Below are 21,022 nucleotides of genomic sequence, written 5' to 3' on the forward strand. Positions count from 1 at the left end.
AGCAGGGCCTGTTGTGACAGGACAAGGGGGAATGGCTTTAAACTAAAGGGGGGTAGATTGAGACTAGATATAAGGAAGAGATTTTTTACGCTGAGGGTGGTGAAACACTGGCACAGGTTGCCCAGAGAGGTGGTGGATGCCCCATCCCTGGAAACATTCCAGGTCAGGTTGGACGGGGCTCTGAGCAACCTGATCTAGTTGAAGATGTCCCTGCTTATTGCAGGGGGGGTTGGACTAGATGACCTTTAGAGGTCCCTTCCAACCCAAACTATTCTATGATTCTATGAATAATCTTAGTGGGACTCAGGCTTCAGGCAGTCTAGTTGATCTATCGTATCTTTCTGAAATGCCTTTTCTTGAAGAATTTGTGTGAATACTTATTCAACATGTAGACGTGATTTCTGAATATTATAAGGAAAAAGTCAGTGGGTTGTTTGCTGTATTGAATGAAAAAATGATCAAAAAGGCTCTTTGGAAGATGAAAAATAATGCAATTAAAGTGAAGTTCTGTTAACATTTTATATTAATATTTTCTTTCCCTGTCTTTTTTTTTTTAACAGCTCAAAATTCTTTGTAGCCAAAGTAATTACACTGCAGGAATTTCAGCTCACCCAAATAGTACTTTTTTATAGTGCCATGCTTGAATGGAAGTCCCATGAACAACAATGTGCATTGGACTAGGCCCAGAAAAATTTACTTTTAAGATGCATACTAGTTTCAGGGCCAATAAAACTGCTAGATGAAAGGTTGGGGAGTTCAATGGAAAAACATATTTGGTATAGCTCTCACTGAGATTTTTCAGATTATTTTTTTCTTTCTTGAAACTCTCAGAAGATGTCAGGATTTTTGCCCTGAGCTACAGATAATCCCTCTGAATAACAGAAGTATAGCAGTCCTATGCACATAATGTGAAACAGAAAGAAAAGGGAGATTTCTTGGTGATTTTCAGCTTTCTGTATAGACAGTGAGGGAACACACTTCAAAAAGCAGCAAATTATTTTGAAATGCTGAAACCCAGAGCAGGAAAACTACATGAAGAAAAATGTGAATCTTGGCAGGCAAGAATAAGTAACATCATGACTACATGAAAGTCTTTAAAAATATGACAACACTCTGAACACTGCATATTGTTGAAGAAAGATCTTCAGATCCTTCAAGATCTTGGCAAAAACTAGTCTGTGATCTGATAAAGATAATTGTTTTCCTGATGACGATGTATTTCTCTCTACTTCTCAAAGGAGTAGAAATGAAGAGTGGGGCAAGGTGAAACTGAATTGACACAAAATAACTGGTGATGGCTGTCAGATGATTTCTCCTTTAGATAATTACTCCATGGCTGTGTCAAGAAAATAGTTTTATATAACGTGGGGATCAGTTTCTGCATCCTTTCAGGCTAACCAAACTTGACGCAGTCACTCTGTTGTATAAGCGATATATATTAGCTCTAGGAAGAGATTTCACCTGTTTCAGTAAAATCCACTAAACTGCTAAATTTTCCATTGTGAAAATATATATTACTTGAATGTTTGTTATTTCTCTGTTTGTTATATAGCATTATTTCATGGAAATTTTATGAATTTAGTAATAACTTGTGCATAATGTAATACGAACTTTCTTGGTCGTATACAGCCTAAGACACATCTCAGTGTTACTTATCTTGCCTTTTCTGTGGATTAACAGTGTCCCTCAAACTTAATTTGATAATGCCAGTTATGCACTTAACTGTGCAAATCTACCACTCTTCTGCTCTCTTTGCAATTGCAAAAGATGCCCAACCTTCCTGATCCTACTTGTCACATATCAATAACTTCACCTAGCACATACTAAGTGCTTTTCAAGAGTTAAGCCGCAAGAGAGCTCCAGTGCTGGGTCATGGGGAAGAAACAGCTGTGGCAGGCAGGTCCTTTGCTTCCTCGGCAGGAAGGGGGCACACGGTTCCAGGTTACTGTGCAGCCAGAGTGTACAGCTACACACATGGTGATGGCTTGCTGCTGGTTTACTGCTCCTCTGGCCAGGTTCCATGTTTCCCATCAAGCCCTGTGCCAGCACAGCTTTGTTATGGGCCCTTTGACGTGCCCGGGAAATGGCATCTCACCTGAACCACTCATGACTTCAGTTCACTGGGAAGCACGGTCAGCCGCTTCTGCTTTATAGCTTTCTTTACAGCTTGTGTTCGCTGCGGCTGAATTCTTCCTGATTTATGTCAGCGTGATGTCAGGGCAAGCTTTTCAGTTTGGATCTCTGTTGAAATCTTGCAAACAGTAACAGTTTGCTACTGTCACTATCTGAACTTGGTCATTTTTGTTTTCCTCACTCATGTAGTATCAGTTTGTTTTATGTAGTTATGGTCCTACCAGCTACAAACACCATATTCTGCTTCAGCCAACTCTAGGTTATTAGTTTATGAATGCTAAAAATTATGAGCAGCGCTTTAATTTGCATAGTTATATCCACACATCATCCAGAGTGAATAAAAGCCAGATTGTAAAATAATTACAATCTCTTGAAGTAGAGCCAGCCTCACAGACCAGATCCATCCGTCTTCATTAATTTGTATACAGTTCTTTTACCAGAGCAAACTTTCTGAAGGTACTCGCATGGGAATGCTGAAACAGCTGCACAACTTTTATTTTGAAGAAAAAAAAGTTGGGCCTCGGAACAGTGTGTTTTAAATAGAGAGAGAGAGAGTGACTCTGCATTTAATACTTTGACCAGCATGTGTAAGAAGTGCTCTCATGGCTGGAATAATCTAACAAATTTTTACCTGGGTGGCACTTGGCAAAGCTTCCCTTTTTTCTCGCAGAGTTGAAAGGAATCCAGTACAATTCCGTGCTTCGATCAACTTGACTCCAGTTTTGCACAGCCTGCCCGGTTTGGTAGTGCACAGCCGTGCCTGGCTTATGTGGCCTCTATGGCCCTTTTCTGCTCCACTGTCAGAAAGAGGGAGGGAGGCTTCCCCCAGCACCAAAATACCATTCTGTGTGCTCTCTGCAGCACAGTAGCTAAGAACAAGTTTCCCGATTACTCCCTGGTCTTTTTGGAGTTATTTGCTGGAAGAAGTCTTTTTCCCCACTTTAAATGGATGATTGTGTTACAATCAAGAAAAAGCATCTCCAAAGACCAATCTTTAGGTAAGTGATACTATTATTACTTTGAACTGAAAATGTTATGAACTTTACTCTCAACATCCTATTTGTTAACTTAAAGTTCATATGCAAACACACAAAAAATTGTTCCAAGAAGAGAGTTTAATATTGCGTAGCCTAGTAACATTTTAGATGATTTTGGTGCTCAGAATATATTTTATTCACTTGTACTGAGACTTTATAGAAGTTCTTTTTCTTCTCCTCTCTGTCATCTGCGTTCTTGAAAGATTTGTGTGGGATTGTCTTTATTATGAAAGAGGAGCAGCATAGCTCTTGAAAACTTTTTTGTGTGTGTTTTGTTTTCCTACAGCTCTGCAGTCCCTCCGTGTATTCTGGAATTATAAAACTGTTTAAATGTGGAACATGGTTCTTGGTTGGTTTAGCTGATTATGTCTGGATGGCAGAATTTTAATACTTGAAATGATACACCTTTCAGAGTAAAGTAGCTTGCTTACTGGGATGTGCAGACAAGTGCTTAAAGTGTAACTAATCCGTAAGACTCTTCTGCTAGGAAAGGTTCAAGTTTAAAGAGTAATAAGTTGGAGTTTTTGTGAGGTGGTTCTTCACTCCTTCCTACATATGTTAGTTTGATCTATGAAACGTCTTTCTGATTTCTGATTATTTTATATTTTAAAGTGCATTATAAAATTATTTTTACAGATCAGGATTAGATCTAGTTAATTTGTGCTTTTTACCACAGGAAGCCCTTTGGCCAGTCTTAGCTCCAGACCGAGTGACCTTGAGTGGGAAATAATGTTTCTCAAACTACTATGAATAAGGATGCAGTGGCTGTAAGATTAAATAAACCTGCAATAGTTCACACTTCTGTTTGTGGCTGGTGATATCTTTAAAAAAACTCCTGTTCTTACAGGATGACATCAGTAGGAAGGATATTGTAACCAGAGTGTTGATATGACAAATAAATATAAAATTATGGATGGTCCCAGAGCAAATACAGGATTGTAATTTATTGGATGGCCACTACTAATGTCATATATTATAAGAATACAGTAACAGTTGGTATTGCAGCTCCGGAGTAAGTTCAGACAGGTAGTCATGCCCGGATTATGTACTACTAATGTTATATGTGGAGAAATCTTTCAATAGTGTTACAGTTATGGTGCAGAAGGAGTATCTGGACATTAAAAGGTTACTACGGGAGTGAAATGACTTAACTGTTAACCTTAAATTTGAATGTCCTGTGTGGATTTGCTATGCAATTTATATCGTAAATTAAATTAAACATTTTGCACTTTGTTTTAATAAAGTGGAGTTAAGAAGTTATTTCACAGAAAGCTTTTGACTGATGATTAAGAGACATTTTATATTTTCCTGAGTGATATCTTTTTATTGGAGCTAACAGTCTAGTTGAATATATTTCTGTTTAAACATCAATAATTATTTTTAAGGATCTATGATAATTATCCCATAAACTGTAACTTTAAAAAAGTAATTCTTTTAAACGCACATTCTTCACAGCCTTTTGGGGCCATTAGAATTGCAGGTGAATAAATACATATTTCCTGATGTGTTTAGGAATCTGCTATAGGAATCTGCTGTAGCTAGTGTAGTACTGGATAGTTTGCAAGAGCTTTCATAACGGATGTTTCCCTAAATTGTCTTGTGGGAGTGAACTTAACTCAATGAAATACAAGAAGTTTCAACATTTCTTACCGAAATCCATTCGTGCAAATCAGTTCTAAATACAGAACGGCAACTAACTACTGTTGGCATGCTTAATCCAGAGCAAGAAAACCCCTAATATGGAAAGCCCCCTAAAAGTCCATGGCTCTGCAGTGACTCTTCTGGCAAAAGATCTCTGTAATACTACAGTAAATGCTTAAGAAACATTTCCAAGGTCGAGACCAGCATAATATTTTAGGCAGCTCAAACAGAAAGACAATCTCCGTATGCCATAAAGATTGTATCGTGTACAGTAAATACAGATGCTATCATAGTACATTAAAGAGCTGGTTTTTTTAATGTGTGTTAATTTTCCTTATGACTTTGGAAAATATTTCTCAGTGAAAAAGTGTTCTTATAAAGAAGTTGTGAAGATTTAGCCTCAGTCCTTTTAATCCTGTAATTTTCTCTCCATGTAGGTGAAATGGTTTTACTGGGCACAGACCTTACATTGAGGTAACTGAATCAGCACTCTAATCAGTTTTTCCCTCAAAAAGAAAAGAAAAGAGAAGAAAATATCAAATTACCTGAATTTGTCTTGGGAGCTATGTCAGAACTTAATAAGTACATGTGAATATCTTCCTACTTAGCAGAGTTACATTTACAGTGGATCTGTACTTTTACTTGAGTTGCCTTCTCAGTAATGTAAAAAACAGGTTGAGTATCTATTCTAAATAATCCCTTCAATATCGCCAATCTTCTACATAAGAATGGGATAGGTACTATGTTTCAAGATGGGAAACTCAATAATAAAAAGACATTTCTGACTCATTTTCAAATTTTTTTGTAAGTCCTGAATTCATGAAGAAGTAAATGTATTAAGATACTGGGAACGAAGTGTAACTTTTGATATTTGCTACCTAGTAGTGCTTGGAAATGTCTACAAAATTCATTCAGAAATATAACTGTGTGAAAAAGCCAAGCTTATGAATCACATTGAACTGATTACTAAAGCGCATCAATTTGGATAAAATTTTGTAATTGCATTGGAAACCGACTGCCAAATACTTTGAGATTCCCGTATTCCTTGATATCAAAAGAACAGTCTGCTATATACAAAGATATATTTCTACAGAACTTGTAGCTTGGATATTCACTGTCTATTTTAATGCTAACATAAATAACTGAGGACATTCCATATTTTTATTAAGAACAGTATTTTGAGCATGTTTGCTATAACTGGAGATGGTGAAATTAATTCAAACAATAAACAAATCAGCTTTCTCAAAGAAAGCAGTGGGAGCTTCATAGCTCTGACATTTAAAATTGGACTGAATAAAGCCATATAAAATATGCTTTAGGGAACAAATCCTTCCCTGCCAACTGCATAGATTAGATGACATAATAGGTGTTTTCGTTCTCAAATTTCTATGATTTCTATTAACCTAAGAATCTACACAGTCGTTAGTCAAAGCTTATACTGAAGCTAACATTTTCCTGCACTCTGCTTCAGTCTTCAGGGGGATGGGTTGTATGACTTTAGTCTTCCTGGTCTTGACTGTGAATGGAAGCAAAAGGATTAGAGTATCTCAAGAGAAGTTGTTCTTCTGGTGTCTCTGCCTTGGCAGGATCCAAGAAAGCCTGGAATTATTTCAAGAAACCCATGGTCTTTTGAGATTTGCAGATCAATGGCAGTTGGCTAATAGCAAAGAATTTGTCCTTGCTGTGTAATGTCTTTGATTTAAGACTCTTAATGTGTTTTAAAAATATTAATGTGTTAGCTGCAAAATAACTCTCTTTTCTGTTCTGCACATTTTCTGTGGTCTCATGCAATTTTGGATCAAGGGTTTTCCCTTAGAGCAGTAGGGACAGGAAGATAGGGCTCATGGTGCTGAAAGCAAGAGGAAGAACAAAGGTGAAAAACACTTGTTTTCCAGCTCTTCAGGGAGCTCTATTATTACCTTTTCTATGGTGTCTGCATATGAGAGAAGCTCCTTGTACTGTTGCTGTTCCAGTGTCTTTGTTCATTATATATATGAATGTTATATTAACTGCAATTAACTAGTCTGGATCTCTTTGTAACTTTGAATTCTCCTTTACTAAGAAAATGACCCAGTCCAATCCTTTGGTCTCTTGCTTCTAGCCCCTTAAAATATATATGGCTGATTAATTATTTTATTCTATACTAAACTCGGCTCCAAAAATCGGATGCTGATCCTCACTGTAATCCACTGGCAGAAACTATTCCAACATGATTTTTACACCACTACAGGGCACCTAGGTAATTATATACTGTATATACTGTACAGTATATTGTAAATGTTTACAAAGACCTGGTTTCCAGAAAATGTTTATACTGCTGTAATTTGTGGAATAAGAATAATCCATATGAATAACTTCTGGGTTTTTTTCACTTACATGCAGTGTAATAAAATATAGAAACAGCATGTTCTGCGACTTCTGGATATTATAAGTTTTTGGCAGAGACTCTTTTCCTCTTGAAAAAATATACTAACAAGTATTTTGTAGCAAATAATAACCATCCGTGTAATGCCCTTACATGGCTTCTCTTTTCTTTCTTCTCTTTCTTTTTTTTTCTCTCCTGGATGCTCAAAATATTCAGAAGTTTTACCAAGTACAAGCAAATACATCCTCATACTACGCTAATGCGTTAGTTTTTTCCCTACTTGTGAGTTCTATTTTACTCTCTTCGTCCTGTGGCTTCGATATAGTATGTACTGAACAGATATATTTGTGTTTTGCATGGGTATAACTGGTGTTTGCACCTTTTCAATTAGTGTCTGTAGAAAAGGTACCAAATCAGAACAACATATGAAGAGGAAGCAACTTACTCAGTAAACAAGAAAGTAGGAGAGCCTAGAAAGTAGGAGACTTTATTTGCTTAGAAGCCGTAAAAAAAAGGATGCTTTCTCCCTTTATTTGTAGTGGCCTTCAGACGGGTCCAAATTATTATTATCTTTACACTGTGTGTAGGGGATAAGCAGGTGTATGGGAAACTTTGCCAGGTTTATGTTGAATTGTGCATTGCAATTATGATGAATGTGCATTATATATCATTATTGCTAGTGATAGCTTAATTGTAAATTAATGTAGCAATTAATTTAATGAGTGACAATTTATGCCTGTGGTGTAGGAGGAAAGTGGGCAGGGAAGAGAAGATGCAGTCATCCTTTGCTTCTTGCTCTAAGGAAAGGCTGGAATGTAAAAACACAGCTCCACAAGACGACCCCGAAATCACAGTCTGTTTCTTGGTTGCCCCTTGCCCTAATGGCAAAGTTTGCTGCAACTTCTGCAAAGCTACATATAGTTCATAGCCATGGCCATCCTGTTGGTGATGTTGCTAAAGGTATTTTCTGCCTACCTGCTTGCTTCTACCTCTTCCTGTGTGGCTTTAATGGCTACACTGATGGGTAGATACCCAAAGATATTATATAGTTGTGTGCTGGCTTAAACTGTCAATAGTTTTTTAAAATGGCAGTACCTTAGAAGAGCTAACATAAATTAGAATGAGAAAGAGGTTGGTGTAAAAAAGTAATAATAAAAAAATTGGGCTTTTGGAGGAGGATCGAGAGGACAGGAGCGTCTGCTCCTAGCATGATAAGAAGCTATGAAGAAAGAATTTGATTGAAGCGATAAGTGAAGACATCTTTAAGGAGTATCCAGAACGTTATGAAGGGGGTAAAAAGTTCTTAGAAATTCAGGCTAATGAATTACACTGCTTTTGAGAACGATGGCACTTCCAAAAGATGGCGGAAAGGAAGATAAAATGTAAAGCAGTACATCAAAAAATTTGGAGAGTAGGTGGCATCTTGTAAATTAAGAAAGCAGGAGAGGCAAAACAGTAGATTAAGAAGGGGGAAAGCATGGAGAATCCAATTTTCAGACAGATGATACACATTTATTCAATAAGTAGATTGAAAGGAGGCAGAACCAAGTACATTAGAAATGCAAAAGAAAAGGAGCAAATGTCTTACATTTGCTTTTGTAGCTTAAAGCTGTTCAGATACATTTGAACAGCTGTCCAAATGTTAGTATTCAACCCCTTAATCATACTAGAAGAAGGTGAATAAATACATTTTAGAAATTTCAGCAAGAAAAAAACCTGATTGAAATTAAATGAATTGGTAATGTGTTATAGCATAGCATGCTCTATAATATAGGTAGCTTGGCCATAACCAGATTGAGGCAGGAAATTAGAAGAATGTTTATAGCCATCCCAGTAACGGCATTCTAGATTGCTATTGAAATGATGGGGGAAATCCTGACTGGTTTTAAGAACGGACTTGTGAAAAGGACCATTTGTTCTGGTACTTTCAACAGCTGAAAACAAAAGCTTTTGATGGATAAGAACTATCGCATTTTTTATATTTTTGTCTACTAAACTTTCTAACTTAAGACAGTTCATTAACGAGGGCATGCTTATTTATTTAAGTGAAAAGCATTTTGTTTTATATTGTTGTAAATCCAGTTTTGTTCTGCCCTGGGTCACATTCTCTAGGGAACGTACCATATAAAAACGAATATTGCCTATGTATCTCAAGCTTTTTCTTACAACTTCCCTTTACTTTGTTCCTACTTAATCAAGAACTGATTTCACACTAACTTTGATTGTAGACTTCTGAAGAGGAAATGTTAAGTGAGAATTGATGTGCATTCGGTGATTAACATTTTCACCTCTAAGGATTACTTCTAGTTGGAATTAAAGTGCCATTTGCGTGGTTTGGAAGGACATTCTCAAGAAAGTCAGATTATGCCTCAACCAGGATCAAAAGGAGGCAATTTTTCAGATAGTAGCAGAAAAGCAGCAGCAGATCAGGCATAGTTAGTTGCTTTTCAGAGGAGTTAAGAAGGGAGGAGTGGAACTTCTCCTATTATCCCTGAAGAAATAGGAGTGATGAGCAGTGACTGTACAGCTGTCACCTGGCTTTGTGGCAGTACTCCTTCAAGAGGAGAAAGCAATGAAGAAGGTACAAGAGAAAGTTCAAAAGAAGACAGTGAATTTTTTGCACATCCTAGAAAATAGGGAGGACAATAAGCAGCAAAGAAATTGAATTCAGTTGAGATCTGAGGCTGAATTAATGTTTTCCCTGGTGGGAAAATTTTTTTTTCTCCTATTTTCCTGTGAAAAATCAGGAGTGAAAATATAATTCATTCTGGAGTGGAATTAACTTATTCTGGAGTCAGATTGAAGTAAATTGTATGTGCAAGTATTTGGGGTTCTGGCATTGTGAAACATTGTATTGGAAATATGTTTCCTCAGACCTAATAGCCATAATAAAACCCTGTTATGCTGCGTTCTTCACTTTTTTGAGACAACGCCAATAAGTGAAGAAGAAACACTGTAAATAGATATGGTGAAAAGAAAAGCACTGGCCCACCGCACAGATGAGCAGTGATTTATATTTTCAAACTGGTAGGAAAAGGAACTGTAGCAAAAGGTAAGAGTCACTCATTTCACAGACCTTGCAGCCTTCAGTTTGGTCAGAGAGATTTATTTTTACTCCTCCCTTGCATCATCCTTTTCTGGAAAGTCATAGGTTTAAATCACCTGGTAAGAATACTCATTTCTGCTTTCCCAAAGCATTAATTCCGGCAGTTCCCACAGAGTACATGGCACCTGTCTTGTCTCAGGTTAGCATGCTTCCTACTTGTGTGAGAAAGCCCATGATGAAAACTGTAGCTTGTCCAGTGCAGCGGCTCCATCAAGAAAACTTAAGGAGTTAGCAAAGGAAATATGCCCCGTCTTGCATGTTTAAGTAACAGCCAGGTTTTACATGTTGTAAATGCAGAATTTTTAATTTGTTTCTGTGGTGATGAGAAGGATGCATTGGAGCATGGCTTAGCACCTGGCTGGGGTCAGGGACTGGGATGAAGGGAGGTCTCTTGTCTCCATATCTGGGGGTGGGAATTAGTGGAGGAGGGAGGGGAGGCCGACTCCTGCCAGAAGCAGCAGCAAAGAGGGGAAGTGAACTTCCTTTATACAGTTTTTAAACAGCTGTTTCTATCAAACCAGGCTGAATATCTTCCAGCATAATCCTGGCTAGATCACAGGGATGTCGGGGCCTTTGGTTTAAAAACCAGACTAGGGTGACTCTCTGGGTTTCTAATTTGCCTGTGTGCACATAAATGCACTCGAAGCAAAAGAAATCCTGATTTGCCCATGTAGCGGAACCATGTATGTTGGGGTTGTTCACAGTGTTGAGATGCTCATTAGCATTTGTTCATCAATCTGCTTGGAAATTATCTTCACTAAATAGGAGAATGAGAACAGGGTATCTCAGGAAGACATGACATTTAAAATATTTTTCATTTTTTCCCTGCCATAGACTTAATATTTCGGTGTATTCTGTGTTTATAATATTTTGGCTTGCCCTTAAGGACCTATTGGATAATGTCACTAAAAATTGATTTCCAAACCAGGACAGAAGAGTAAAGAACAATCCAGGCCAATATTCTGTTTATTACTGGATATTACAGGAATCTTGACTTCTGAAATGTTTAATTTTCCATTAAACAAGCTTACACTTGCAAGCATTCATTTTAATTCTTCAAAATTTCTGTACCTAATGTACATGAAAAGGCAGATAATAGAAAAAATGACAGAAACTGTCTACCCACCTGAGAATGATAACTATATTGATTTACTTTTTAAATGAATCTGAAGGTGAAAACAGGATTTGGCAAGGCATTAAAAAGGGTTTATATTTTAAATATTTCTAACTTTTTGACATGACTGTGACACCTATGAAGCAATAATGACAAAGTCATGAAGAAAATTAACAAAGCCAAAAGAGGGACTGGGGAACAGTTTACATAAAGCTTTAGAACTGTTATCCCAAAGTATTTTCTGAATTCTGCTCTCGAGCATGATTTTAAAGTTGTTTTAAAAAGGTGAGTTTTGATGTCCTTCATAGACAACTGCACAGACTGCATTGGCATAAACCTGTGGTTTTCTGAGCTCAGCTGCTGGTGTGCAAAAATGGACTTACTGGTATGTTCTCTGATAAGAACTTAGTTGGCCGTTGCAACGCTACATTTAAAATGATACCACTTGCTTTAATGTTCTTTTCTGGAAATCTAGTTTTATTCAGAGTTTGGAAACCTGAAATTCAGCGGGAAAGAGGGGAGAATACAAAGGACTTGAAAGCTTCATGCATAATACAGGATCATCTAGAAATACTAAATTGACTAATACAAGCGGTTCAGTTATGTTAGCCTTAATTAATGTTAACTCATATACATAAACTTGTACATAGCCTTAAATAAAACTCTGTCTTCATTTATATATTGTGATCTCAGTGTACAATTAGCCTGCTCAATGTAAAACTAACCAGAAAAATGCAGAATTTCTTCTGGTATCAAACATAACTCATTTTCAGCTTCCCTATGTGTCTCTGCAAGGCATTATGTCGTGTTGTGGAGACATAACAAAATTTTTATTTTTAACAAGAAGCGTGCATGGAAATGTAGAAAAAGAAGTATTTTCCATTACTTCATCTCTAAGTTTTGAAATTATTACTATAATACTAGGAGACGTAAGTCAGGAATGTTGGTTAATTACAAAAAGAGCAAGCAAAGAAATTGTAAATCATGGAAATATGATTTATTGATCAAATATTTGTAAAAATTATATCCATCGTGAAATACTATAATAGGTGCTTTCTGAGCATGGATATTTGTAGATCATTGTACTATTATGAAAAAGCCTGCCCTCAATTTATTAATCTTGAAGATTATGCTTTACCATAATAAGAATAAATCCAACATTGTCTATTCCCACTTTTTGTACTATGTCACCATTTAGTAGGCTCAGTCCAGCGTGAGAGCCTTTTATGCTAAGTGGTGTACTGATAGAGACTGTCAGTGCATTTTCATGATAGATTCACAAAAAGTTAAACATGTTAGAAATCTCATCAAAAGGAGAAGATAATTCATGGGGATGGCTGTGGATGGGTGTTCAGTGAGTTAAGGAGAGGGAAAGCCAGGCATTTCGTTGATGCTGGAGGTGGAGATCAGTTCATAGTAAGAGCAGAGGAGGAGTCAAGCTTTGCTGTTTTTAAAGGGACAAGGTCACTGCATACTGGTAGTGGGAAGGGAAGAGACCTGGGTTTTGGGAAAGGTTGAAGAAAGAGCTGGTGATTGTGAGTGGGAAAGGACATAGGAAAGGAGACCAATGGGAGGATCAGGCATGGTGTAGGCAGGTGAAGCTATGTTTACGTTGTAAGTTAAGTCTGAAAAATCTTGTTCCCTTACCTCCACACACCTTGCAATGGAGATGGGGTTTCTTCAGCACTGTGTGTGCCCGTTGCTGCTCCGGGAGCCACTGAGGCACCCCACAAGCTCATGCCAACGCAGGTCTTGCGATGACTGCATGGTGAATTCTGGCAGTGTCAAACCAGGTTTTGAGTGTTGCTGTTTCTACTCCAAGGTCTCTGCTGCTGCTCCAAATTTCTGTGCTTCCTCTATACTTTTTTTTCGAGCCGACTCCTTTGTTTCAGAAGTCTCTTCATAATTCCCCGGTTAATGTTTAATGTGGCTGATGGTCATCTTCCTCTTTAACATAAACAGTTTTGGGAAATCACCCTTTCAGAGAGTTTTGTGTATCCCATCCACACACACTATTTACACTCATGCTTCTATTTTAACAGCTGATATTATCTGGCCCTTTTGCTGTAGATGGACCCTGCAGACCCCCCCACAGATGCAGATGAAGAATCAGGATTTTAAATATAGGATGTCAGCACCAAAATTGAACTTGTTGATGATTGGGATGAATATGTAAATATATAAAACAATGCAAAATGCACTGGCTTTAGTGGCAGAGGAAGACTGAGAAGTTGAATAGGAGTTTGTGGAATTGAGAAAGGGAGGATGATGAGAAACTTCACAGAGATGATGTGAAGCAAAAAAAAAAAAAAAAAGAAAAAAGAGAAAAATGGATAATAAAGAAGTTAAAGCAAAATTAAAAGAGGAAGAGAATGAGTAACAGAATATAATGAGTAATGAGGAAATGTAAAGATAAGCAGGTGGTGAGCTGACAAAGAAATTAATGAGAATATGGTTATTTGCAGTTTTACACGCTTACTCATGCCTTAATACACTAAAACATAAATTGTGTTAATTACTCCATGTTATCTGTAGGTAGACTACAGGTAGTGACACTGGTGAAATATATTGAATATTTAATGTCGGCCTGATGGTCTGTTTGGGACACTGCTGGTGTGCTGTTTTGTACTATTCCCAGGCAAACTTTTCCAAGGTTAATGATGAATTCAAGAGACATTACAAGATCAGTTGTTGAGTCATTTTCCAACTGGCATGAGTGAGCTTTGTAATGTTTCTCGTTGTTACGTCTGACTCCTTAAGGTACTTTAAGGGATCTGAAAAATCCACTCAGGAAGCAGATCCTGGTGAGGGTTTTTTTTTGTTTGTTTGCAAAAATCAAGTAAAGCAATTTCCTGATCACCAGAAATGTTGACATACAGCTTTCCTCCAGGCCTGCATCTAGTATTTGAAACATTGCCTGACACAGAGAAATTAAGTCTGCTTTATTGTTCTGTAGTGCCGTTCTGATTGTTGGAGCTCAAAGGTTTTCAGTCCATGTTCAGACCTTGAATGCTGCTCTTGCCATGTCGTGGTGGTTGTTATAGACTTTATGGGTAAATATTTGTATTTTTTGAGGAAATTAGTTTGGTCTCCTGGTGGCATCAACTGAGAAGCATTTTGTGCTGAGCTGATCTTTCTTAAATTATTAATCCCTTAACTTCAGAAAACCCAGTCTTCAGCAATATAATAACAGGTCCTATTAACCTGTCATTTGAAAACTAATCATGTATTTTCTCGTGGCTTTGGATAGACAGGGACTGGAACTTTTGTTTTATGTAAAACAGGTAAAATGCATTGGTGTAAAACTAATATATTGCAGTAACCTCTGTTGATAATGGACAATTACAAGGAATTGTTTAAACATTGTTGTAAACCAAATTAATAGCTTCCTAATGCTGGAGAAAGGATTTCAGCGCTATAACATGCTTCATAAAAATTAAAATAAAATTAATATTATACCTGAATAACTGGGATGTTTCTTCTAAATAATTAACAGTATTTTCTTGTTGTTTTGAACAAAAACAAATTACTGAGTCCCTGTAAAAATGCTTATAGATTTTAAACAATTTTCAGCAAGACTGATCTTGCCAGAATGATTGCCCCTTCAGGGCCCAAATTAAAATGTACTGTTGTGTTACCAGGTCTCCCCTTTTACATTCCGTCCTCTTGGAATGTAAAAAACAGCTTTAATGACTCTATTACCTGATGTAAAACCAGACTACATAAAGGTTTTCTCAGGAATCCCAAAGTCTATGTCTTAGCCCAGGCTGAGCTCCATTCGGCTACTGACTGCTTCCATGACCTGACTTAGTTTCTTTGCATATTCTCCCAATATCTGTACGCTACAATGAGATATGCTGTAAATACATGCCCAGTTTGAAAAGTTTGTTTCCTGAGCGTATGGAGGAATAGTTTGTCATCAACTTCTTAATAAGTTTTTCCATGTGTACCTCTCTGGCTTTCAGTCTTATCTTTGCTTGAGAAAACTAATCCAGTTGTTCAATATTTCCCTTCAGGTGGTGTTTCCTAAATTTCTGGAGTTTATTATTGTTTTCCTTTCAGTCTGTGGTATGTCTACAGCTTTCTTCAAACTGCAGTTCCTCTAAATGGACAGATTATTCCAGGAACAAGTTATTTAGGGTTTAGTTGATGGAAAAATGGTATGTCCTATTGTACCCACAACTCTCTCTTATATCACCTCACCAAGACTTGCTTTTTTATGTTATCATCCATTCTTACTCATGTTATCATTCTCAATATATTTTCCAGATTGTTTTCTGCATTGCTGCTGCCTCATCTATTGTCTCCATCTCCTTTCTGTAACATTTTTCAATTGTCTATATTAAATGTTATTTTGTGTAATGAGAAGCATTTCTCCAAATGAAATTTTTACCTAACCTCCTAGGTACTTGCAACTTTACCCATTCTGTTGACTTTCACAAGCTCTTATCACTGAGCTTTATTTCTTCATCCAAGAGAATATGCAATAGATCTGAGCTGGTATCTTATGATACCCAGCTTGAAATGTGCTCCTTCTTTGGCAGTGAACCATTGCTAATTATTTATTCAACCAGACATATCCTCATCTTGGGTAATTTCATCAAAGTTATATTTCCTTACTTTCTGAAAATGTCTCAGGACAGCAGGAAAGACTTCATTAAAGTCAATATATTACATAAGCACTTCTTCCTTACACACTAGACCAGTTAGTCTAGCAAAGAAGAAAATTAAAGAGGTTTGACATGATTTGCTTTGGGCAAATTAATTTTGGCTGTATTTTATTACTTTTTTAACATGTATGCTCTTATAAATGGATTTATTAACTATGAGATTTGTTTCTTTCTGTGAAACTCAGTTAAATGGACAGATATATTTCCCAGGTTCTTCTTTACCTCCCCAAAGACAGGTACTATGTGCTTTTCCTCAGCCCACTAATACCCCCTCCCTATTAGTTTGTGAAGCTATAACTAATGACTGAGAGCAAGATTCAGCTAGTTTCTTAAGTATGTAACAGTGAATTTCATCAGGCTTTGGCTATGTGAATCCCTGTTAGTTTAATTCATTTTACACCTCAGCCTTTCTGATTTCATTGCTATTCATACTGTATTTCTTCTGTTCCTTCCTTTTTCCTTCCTTTTCCTATAACTGTGACCTCCAAAGATTTCATCATTTTAAGCGAAATCTGTTTGCTCTTTCCTATCATAGCATATTTCTATTATTGTGCATAAAACTGAAATAATGGCTCATGATCCCTCTCCTTCTGTAAATATCTCTGCTTCTTGAAACAATTAATTGCCCCCAACTCCTTCCTATATACTTTGTGCTCTCTAACATATTATTTTACCAAAAAACCCTCAGGGCTCTTGTCTCATTATCTTTATGTGCTTTTGGAAATTTCTGTTCTTCCTTATCTTGGTAATTTCCTGTAAATTTGCTTCATTATTTGATCCCTGTAGTAGTCGTTTAATAAAGCTACTTCTTCCCAAAGGCCCTATATCTTTCCAGCCTATTTACTTGACACCATTTGTCTACATATTTATTTCTCATATTCATTTATCTCTTTTGCATCTTTAGCTTCAGCTGGAAGTACGAGTTAGAATGCTTGCTGTGCCGCTGATTGCTTCACTGCTCTGACGATTGTGTCTGGCAGTGCCATCAGTGACCACGGATGAACAGCAGCAAGCAGAGAACTGATGACGTGCCTCAGGCAGGAGAACTGGTTTTGACCACTATCTTGCACTGACTCCTCCTAGCAGAAGTGAGGTGTGAATTCTCTCACGAGCAGGAATCACTTCTCTTAATAGGAGATTTGGGATCTTGGTGGATAGAGGACTTGCACTGAAGGTAGAACACTGTCTGACATGTAAGTAGGCAGTGGCCAGTCTTATGCAGCTGCTGATGTAACTGCAGCCTTCACTAGTTAGCTAATTTCCTCAATCCTGCACAAGTCTGTGTTCATCTTGTTGATTAAGTCCTTCGTTCCAGGAAGTTTCACACTCAAACCCTGCCCTCCTGCTGCTCTCCTGAGCTATGGAGGGACTTCCTTGGCAGACATCTCTCAGACTGTGTGGTGCTTCTGCCCAGCTTGCTTTGGCAGGAATGCAGAGTCTGGTTATTAGCACGAGGGTGGATGTTCCCAATGTCAAGATCACTTTGTGGGCCAAGACTTACCAGATGCAGACTGAAGAGGAGATACTGGTGTTGACATCATTTTGCTTTCCGCCCACTCTGGTTCTTCTCTGTAGCATCTGAAATAGCGATGAAAGACCTGCCTCTGTGACTATTATCAATAGGTGAGTTTAGCAGGCAAATTCAGTTTGTCTCCCAGCTTCATTAGAGTACTTCTACACAGCCAGATTAGTATGTCATCAAGACCATAGTAACACCTTACCATACCTTATAGCACACACTACAAACTAGTATGTGTTAAAGCTCGTCTAACAGGCGGAGAAACTAGATCAGGGCTGCAGGACTGAGTATAAGCAGGAAGGGAGAATCAGGGCTCTAGTCAAAAGACTGGGAAGACTACATGGTCATTACTGTGTTTTAGCTGTTAGGAATCAGCTCCCAGAGGAAGCCCAGTAGCAGCAACTTCTTCTTCGTTCTAGTGGAGTCAAAGAAATTAGTTTAAATAATTGCTGAAGGAGGTTGAAATTAATCTGTTTGTCTTGGCACTGAAAGAACTGCTCGCATGGGCAATAGAGCCATGAGTTACCACCTCTCGTTTAAACATGGAATGTGACTCCAACTCAGCTTAGCATGGGCTAGCACACCAAATGCAAATTTATATCTGTTGTGCTGGTAAAAAAGCTGTGAACAAATTCAGGGATGAATGCAAAGTGTATTAACCATGCTGAAGACTCTCTAGAGAAGCATCCAGTTTAGTTTCTCTTACAAAATTAAGTGAAATCCAAAACAGTAAACAAACAGCATGGATTACATACATTACAAATTCTTCATGTTTAAATGTTTAAAAGCACACCTGATGTTCTACAAGTGTTCATTTAAAATAAGAGGGGTTTTTTTTTGTATAATAAACTCTCCTTATTTTGTACAGTGAATATTCACAGAATAAAGAGTGACTGGATGAATTGGATTGCTATCATCACTGTCCCAAGATGCTGTATAGATCCTGAACAGATCCATTAATGTGGTATTTTTTAGGCTGCAGCACAGATGTTTGAAACTTCCATGTAAAGCGCTCTTCTGAGATTGCTGAGTATGCATTTATAGAAACGTGCAAACTGGTTTGGTAAAAGGGATTGATTTCATTATATCCATATTTTTTCCTGATTATCCTTTGATGGTGTTTCTTTACTAAGTAAAGATGTGGTCCTGCAAATAATTGTGCCCATGGGTAGTCATTATAATGAAATCAATGAAACTGCACATAAGAAAACACTGTACTTGACAGTTAGGGTTTCACAGTATTAGTCTGTAAAAGGTAAACAATCTATCCAACACTGATTTGGATTGAACACAGAGTTATTTTTAATTCCATTCTTCTACTAATTAACAGTAAAACATTAAGACTTCTGCAGTACACGGAGTGATGTTCAAATTACTTTTACATAAAAAGGATCATATTTGTAAGAATTTAGAATGTAAAGCAACCTGGACATAATTGTAAATTTTTCTTTTTATGGGAATGTAGTCAAAAGTTTGAGTAAAGAAGGGTATACAAAACTTTTGTTGATTCAGTTCTCAAGATAGTATTTCTTTAATGTTAATATTTTAATTTTAAAGCTCTATCATGTAACTTTACAGAAGCTTTAGTGCAACTGCTGAGTCAGATGCTACATATCTCTCAAGATTGGTGCCACTCAGTGTGAAGACCAATTGAGAAATAGTCTGTACACTGTTGATAAAGTTATCTTTATCATTTACATGGTACAGATATATAATATCAGATGATATATTGCAGAAAGAAACCAAATATTACAATTTCAAAGTATGCAGGAAATTTAAAAACTAGAAAATGGCTTTAGAGATTGTTTATTGCTGCAAGAGCAAGAATCAATTATTTCAGATCCTCTTTTATATAGAAATTTGCAACTGAACAAAGCAGGCAAATGACAATTAGAAATGGTTTAATGATCATATATTAATTGCTTTATTATTTCTAAATAAATACTGGTTTGTTTTAATTTATGCATTAATGGGTTTTACAAACAAGAAGGGAATAATGTATTTACCTGTGTTGACTTCATACTTAATAGAGTACATATAGTTACTCAGAATAAATCTCTGCTTCAAATCCAGTAATGTTTATTAGATAAATCATATCTTTTAGGAAAAAAAAATGGTTAAATGATCAGTGATAGAAATTCTACCATACTTTTTGTAAATTATTTTAATGCTTAATTACTTTCATTGTTAAGACAAATCTGGTGTTATTTTCTCTAATTTAAACTTCATTCAATCCACTTCTATAACCTTGCTAGATTGAAATACTTCTCTTTTTAAGTTTTTGTCCCTTACTTAAGCAATGTAGACTGTGTGCTAGGAACTCTTCAAACTGGCTCTATTTCTATATAGATTGAACTCCAAAAGTTTTACTCTAAGGCATTCATTCCCTTGTATTAACGGATTTTCTCTCCAGTTTTATAGCCAGTCTTCAAAATCTTCCTTGAATTATGAACACCTGGTTGGACTGCAGTGTTCCAATGCTGATCTCACCAGTGCCAAACAGAGGTGTATCGTTTCTACATCTACTTAAGATTCCCTTGTTATACGTCCAAGACCGTGATTTACTCCTTTTGAGTACAATATTCAGATAACTCATGTTTGGCTGGTTATCCCTCATGATACCTATGCAAGGCTACATGTGTATATGTACCATTATCTGTTTATTTAAGAGCTCAACAAAAAAAGTTAGATTTATGACATTTATTCACTGAAAATGAAACAAATATGACTTAGTTCAAATTATCTGACCTGATATAAAAACACATAATCTCTATGAGGCTTGGCCTCATAGTGTCTTCTTTTTATATTTTACCACTTAAATATCTACTAGGATAGAAACCAATTCCAGCTTATGGCTCCCATGCTAATGTCTCAATCACTGAGTTAAATAACTATTTTCAAACTTAGCTCAGTGACTATTTCAGTACTCAGCAAAGGAGTGACTGAAGATCTACTTTGTGATTGTCATATGGCATGACAATTAGGACACTTCCATAAAGTATCAGAGACCCCTTCCATAAATCAGACAGAAGGTAGATTTTAACAATTGCAAACTGTAATGATCGGGTGTGGATTAAACTGCATTGATTTTTCTCAGTACTTGATGAAATCTATAATTTCAATTATGTGAATCTTTTAATCAGATTTTAGTAATTACAATCACAGTTAAAATTAATTTATTAATTAAAAGCAAATAAATGCTTGTCAATGACTAATTCCAATTCAACTTATTATCCAGCCTTCTAACACTAGATGACAGTCAACAGGGATTTGTAACACACAGTGTTATTGGACTCCCTGATGTAGTTTCTTGGTGTCTACCTTGGTACCCTCCAAAGGATCTAGGTTTTATTGCAATACTGTACCATGCTTAAAAGAAGTATTCATCTTCCTTGTCAGATTTGCAAGGCAACAGAGAGACTTTCCACTCCAAACCA

The 21,022-nt window shown here is 36.8% G+C and overlaps 1 protein-coding gene across 2 annotated transcripts in view; it reads left to right on the forward strand.

Moving 5' to 3' along the window:
- The first annotated feature begins 2,798 nt into the window (after positions 1-2,798).
- Positions 2,799-21,022, forward strand: part of PDE1A (phosphodiesterase 1A) — a 127,530-nt gene continuing 109,306 nt past the window's right edge. For both annotated transcript variants that reach the window (XM_009289551.2, XM_009289558.2), the window contains exon 1: positions 2,799-3,131. In XM_009289551.2, the coding sequence (XP_009287826.1) occupies positions 3,079-3,131 (53 nt within the window). In that variant the 5' untranslated portion in view covers positions 2,799-3,078. The remainder of the gene's footprint in view (positions 3,132-21,022) is intronic.

Source organism: Aptenodytes forsteri, unplaced genomic scaffold (genome assembly GCF_000699145.1).
Source record: "Aptenodytes forsteri isolate BGI_AS27 unplaced genomic scaffold, ASM69914v1 Scaffold442, whole genome shotgun sequence".
NCBI lineage: Eukaryota > Metazoa > Chordata > Aves > Sphenisciformes > Spheniscidae > Aptenodytes > Aptenodytes forsteri.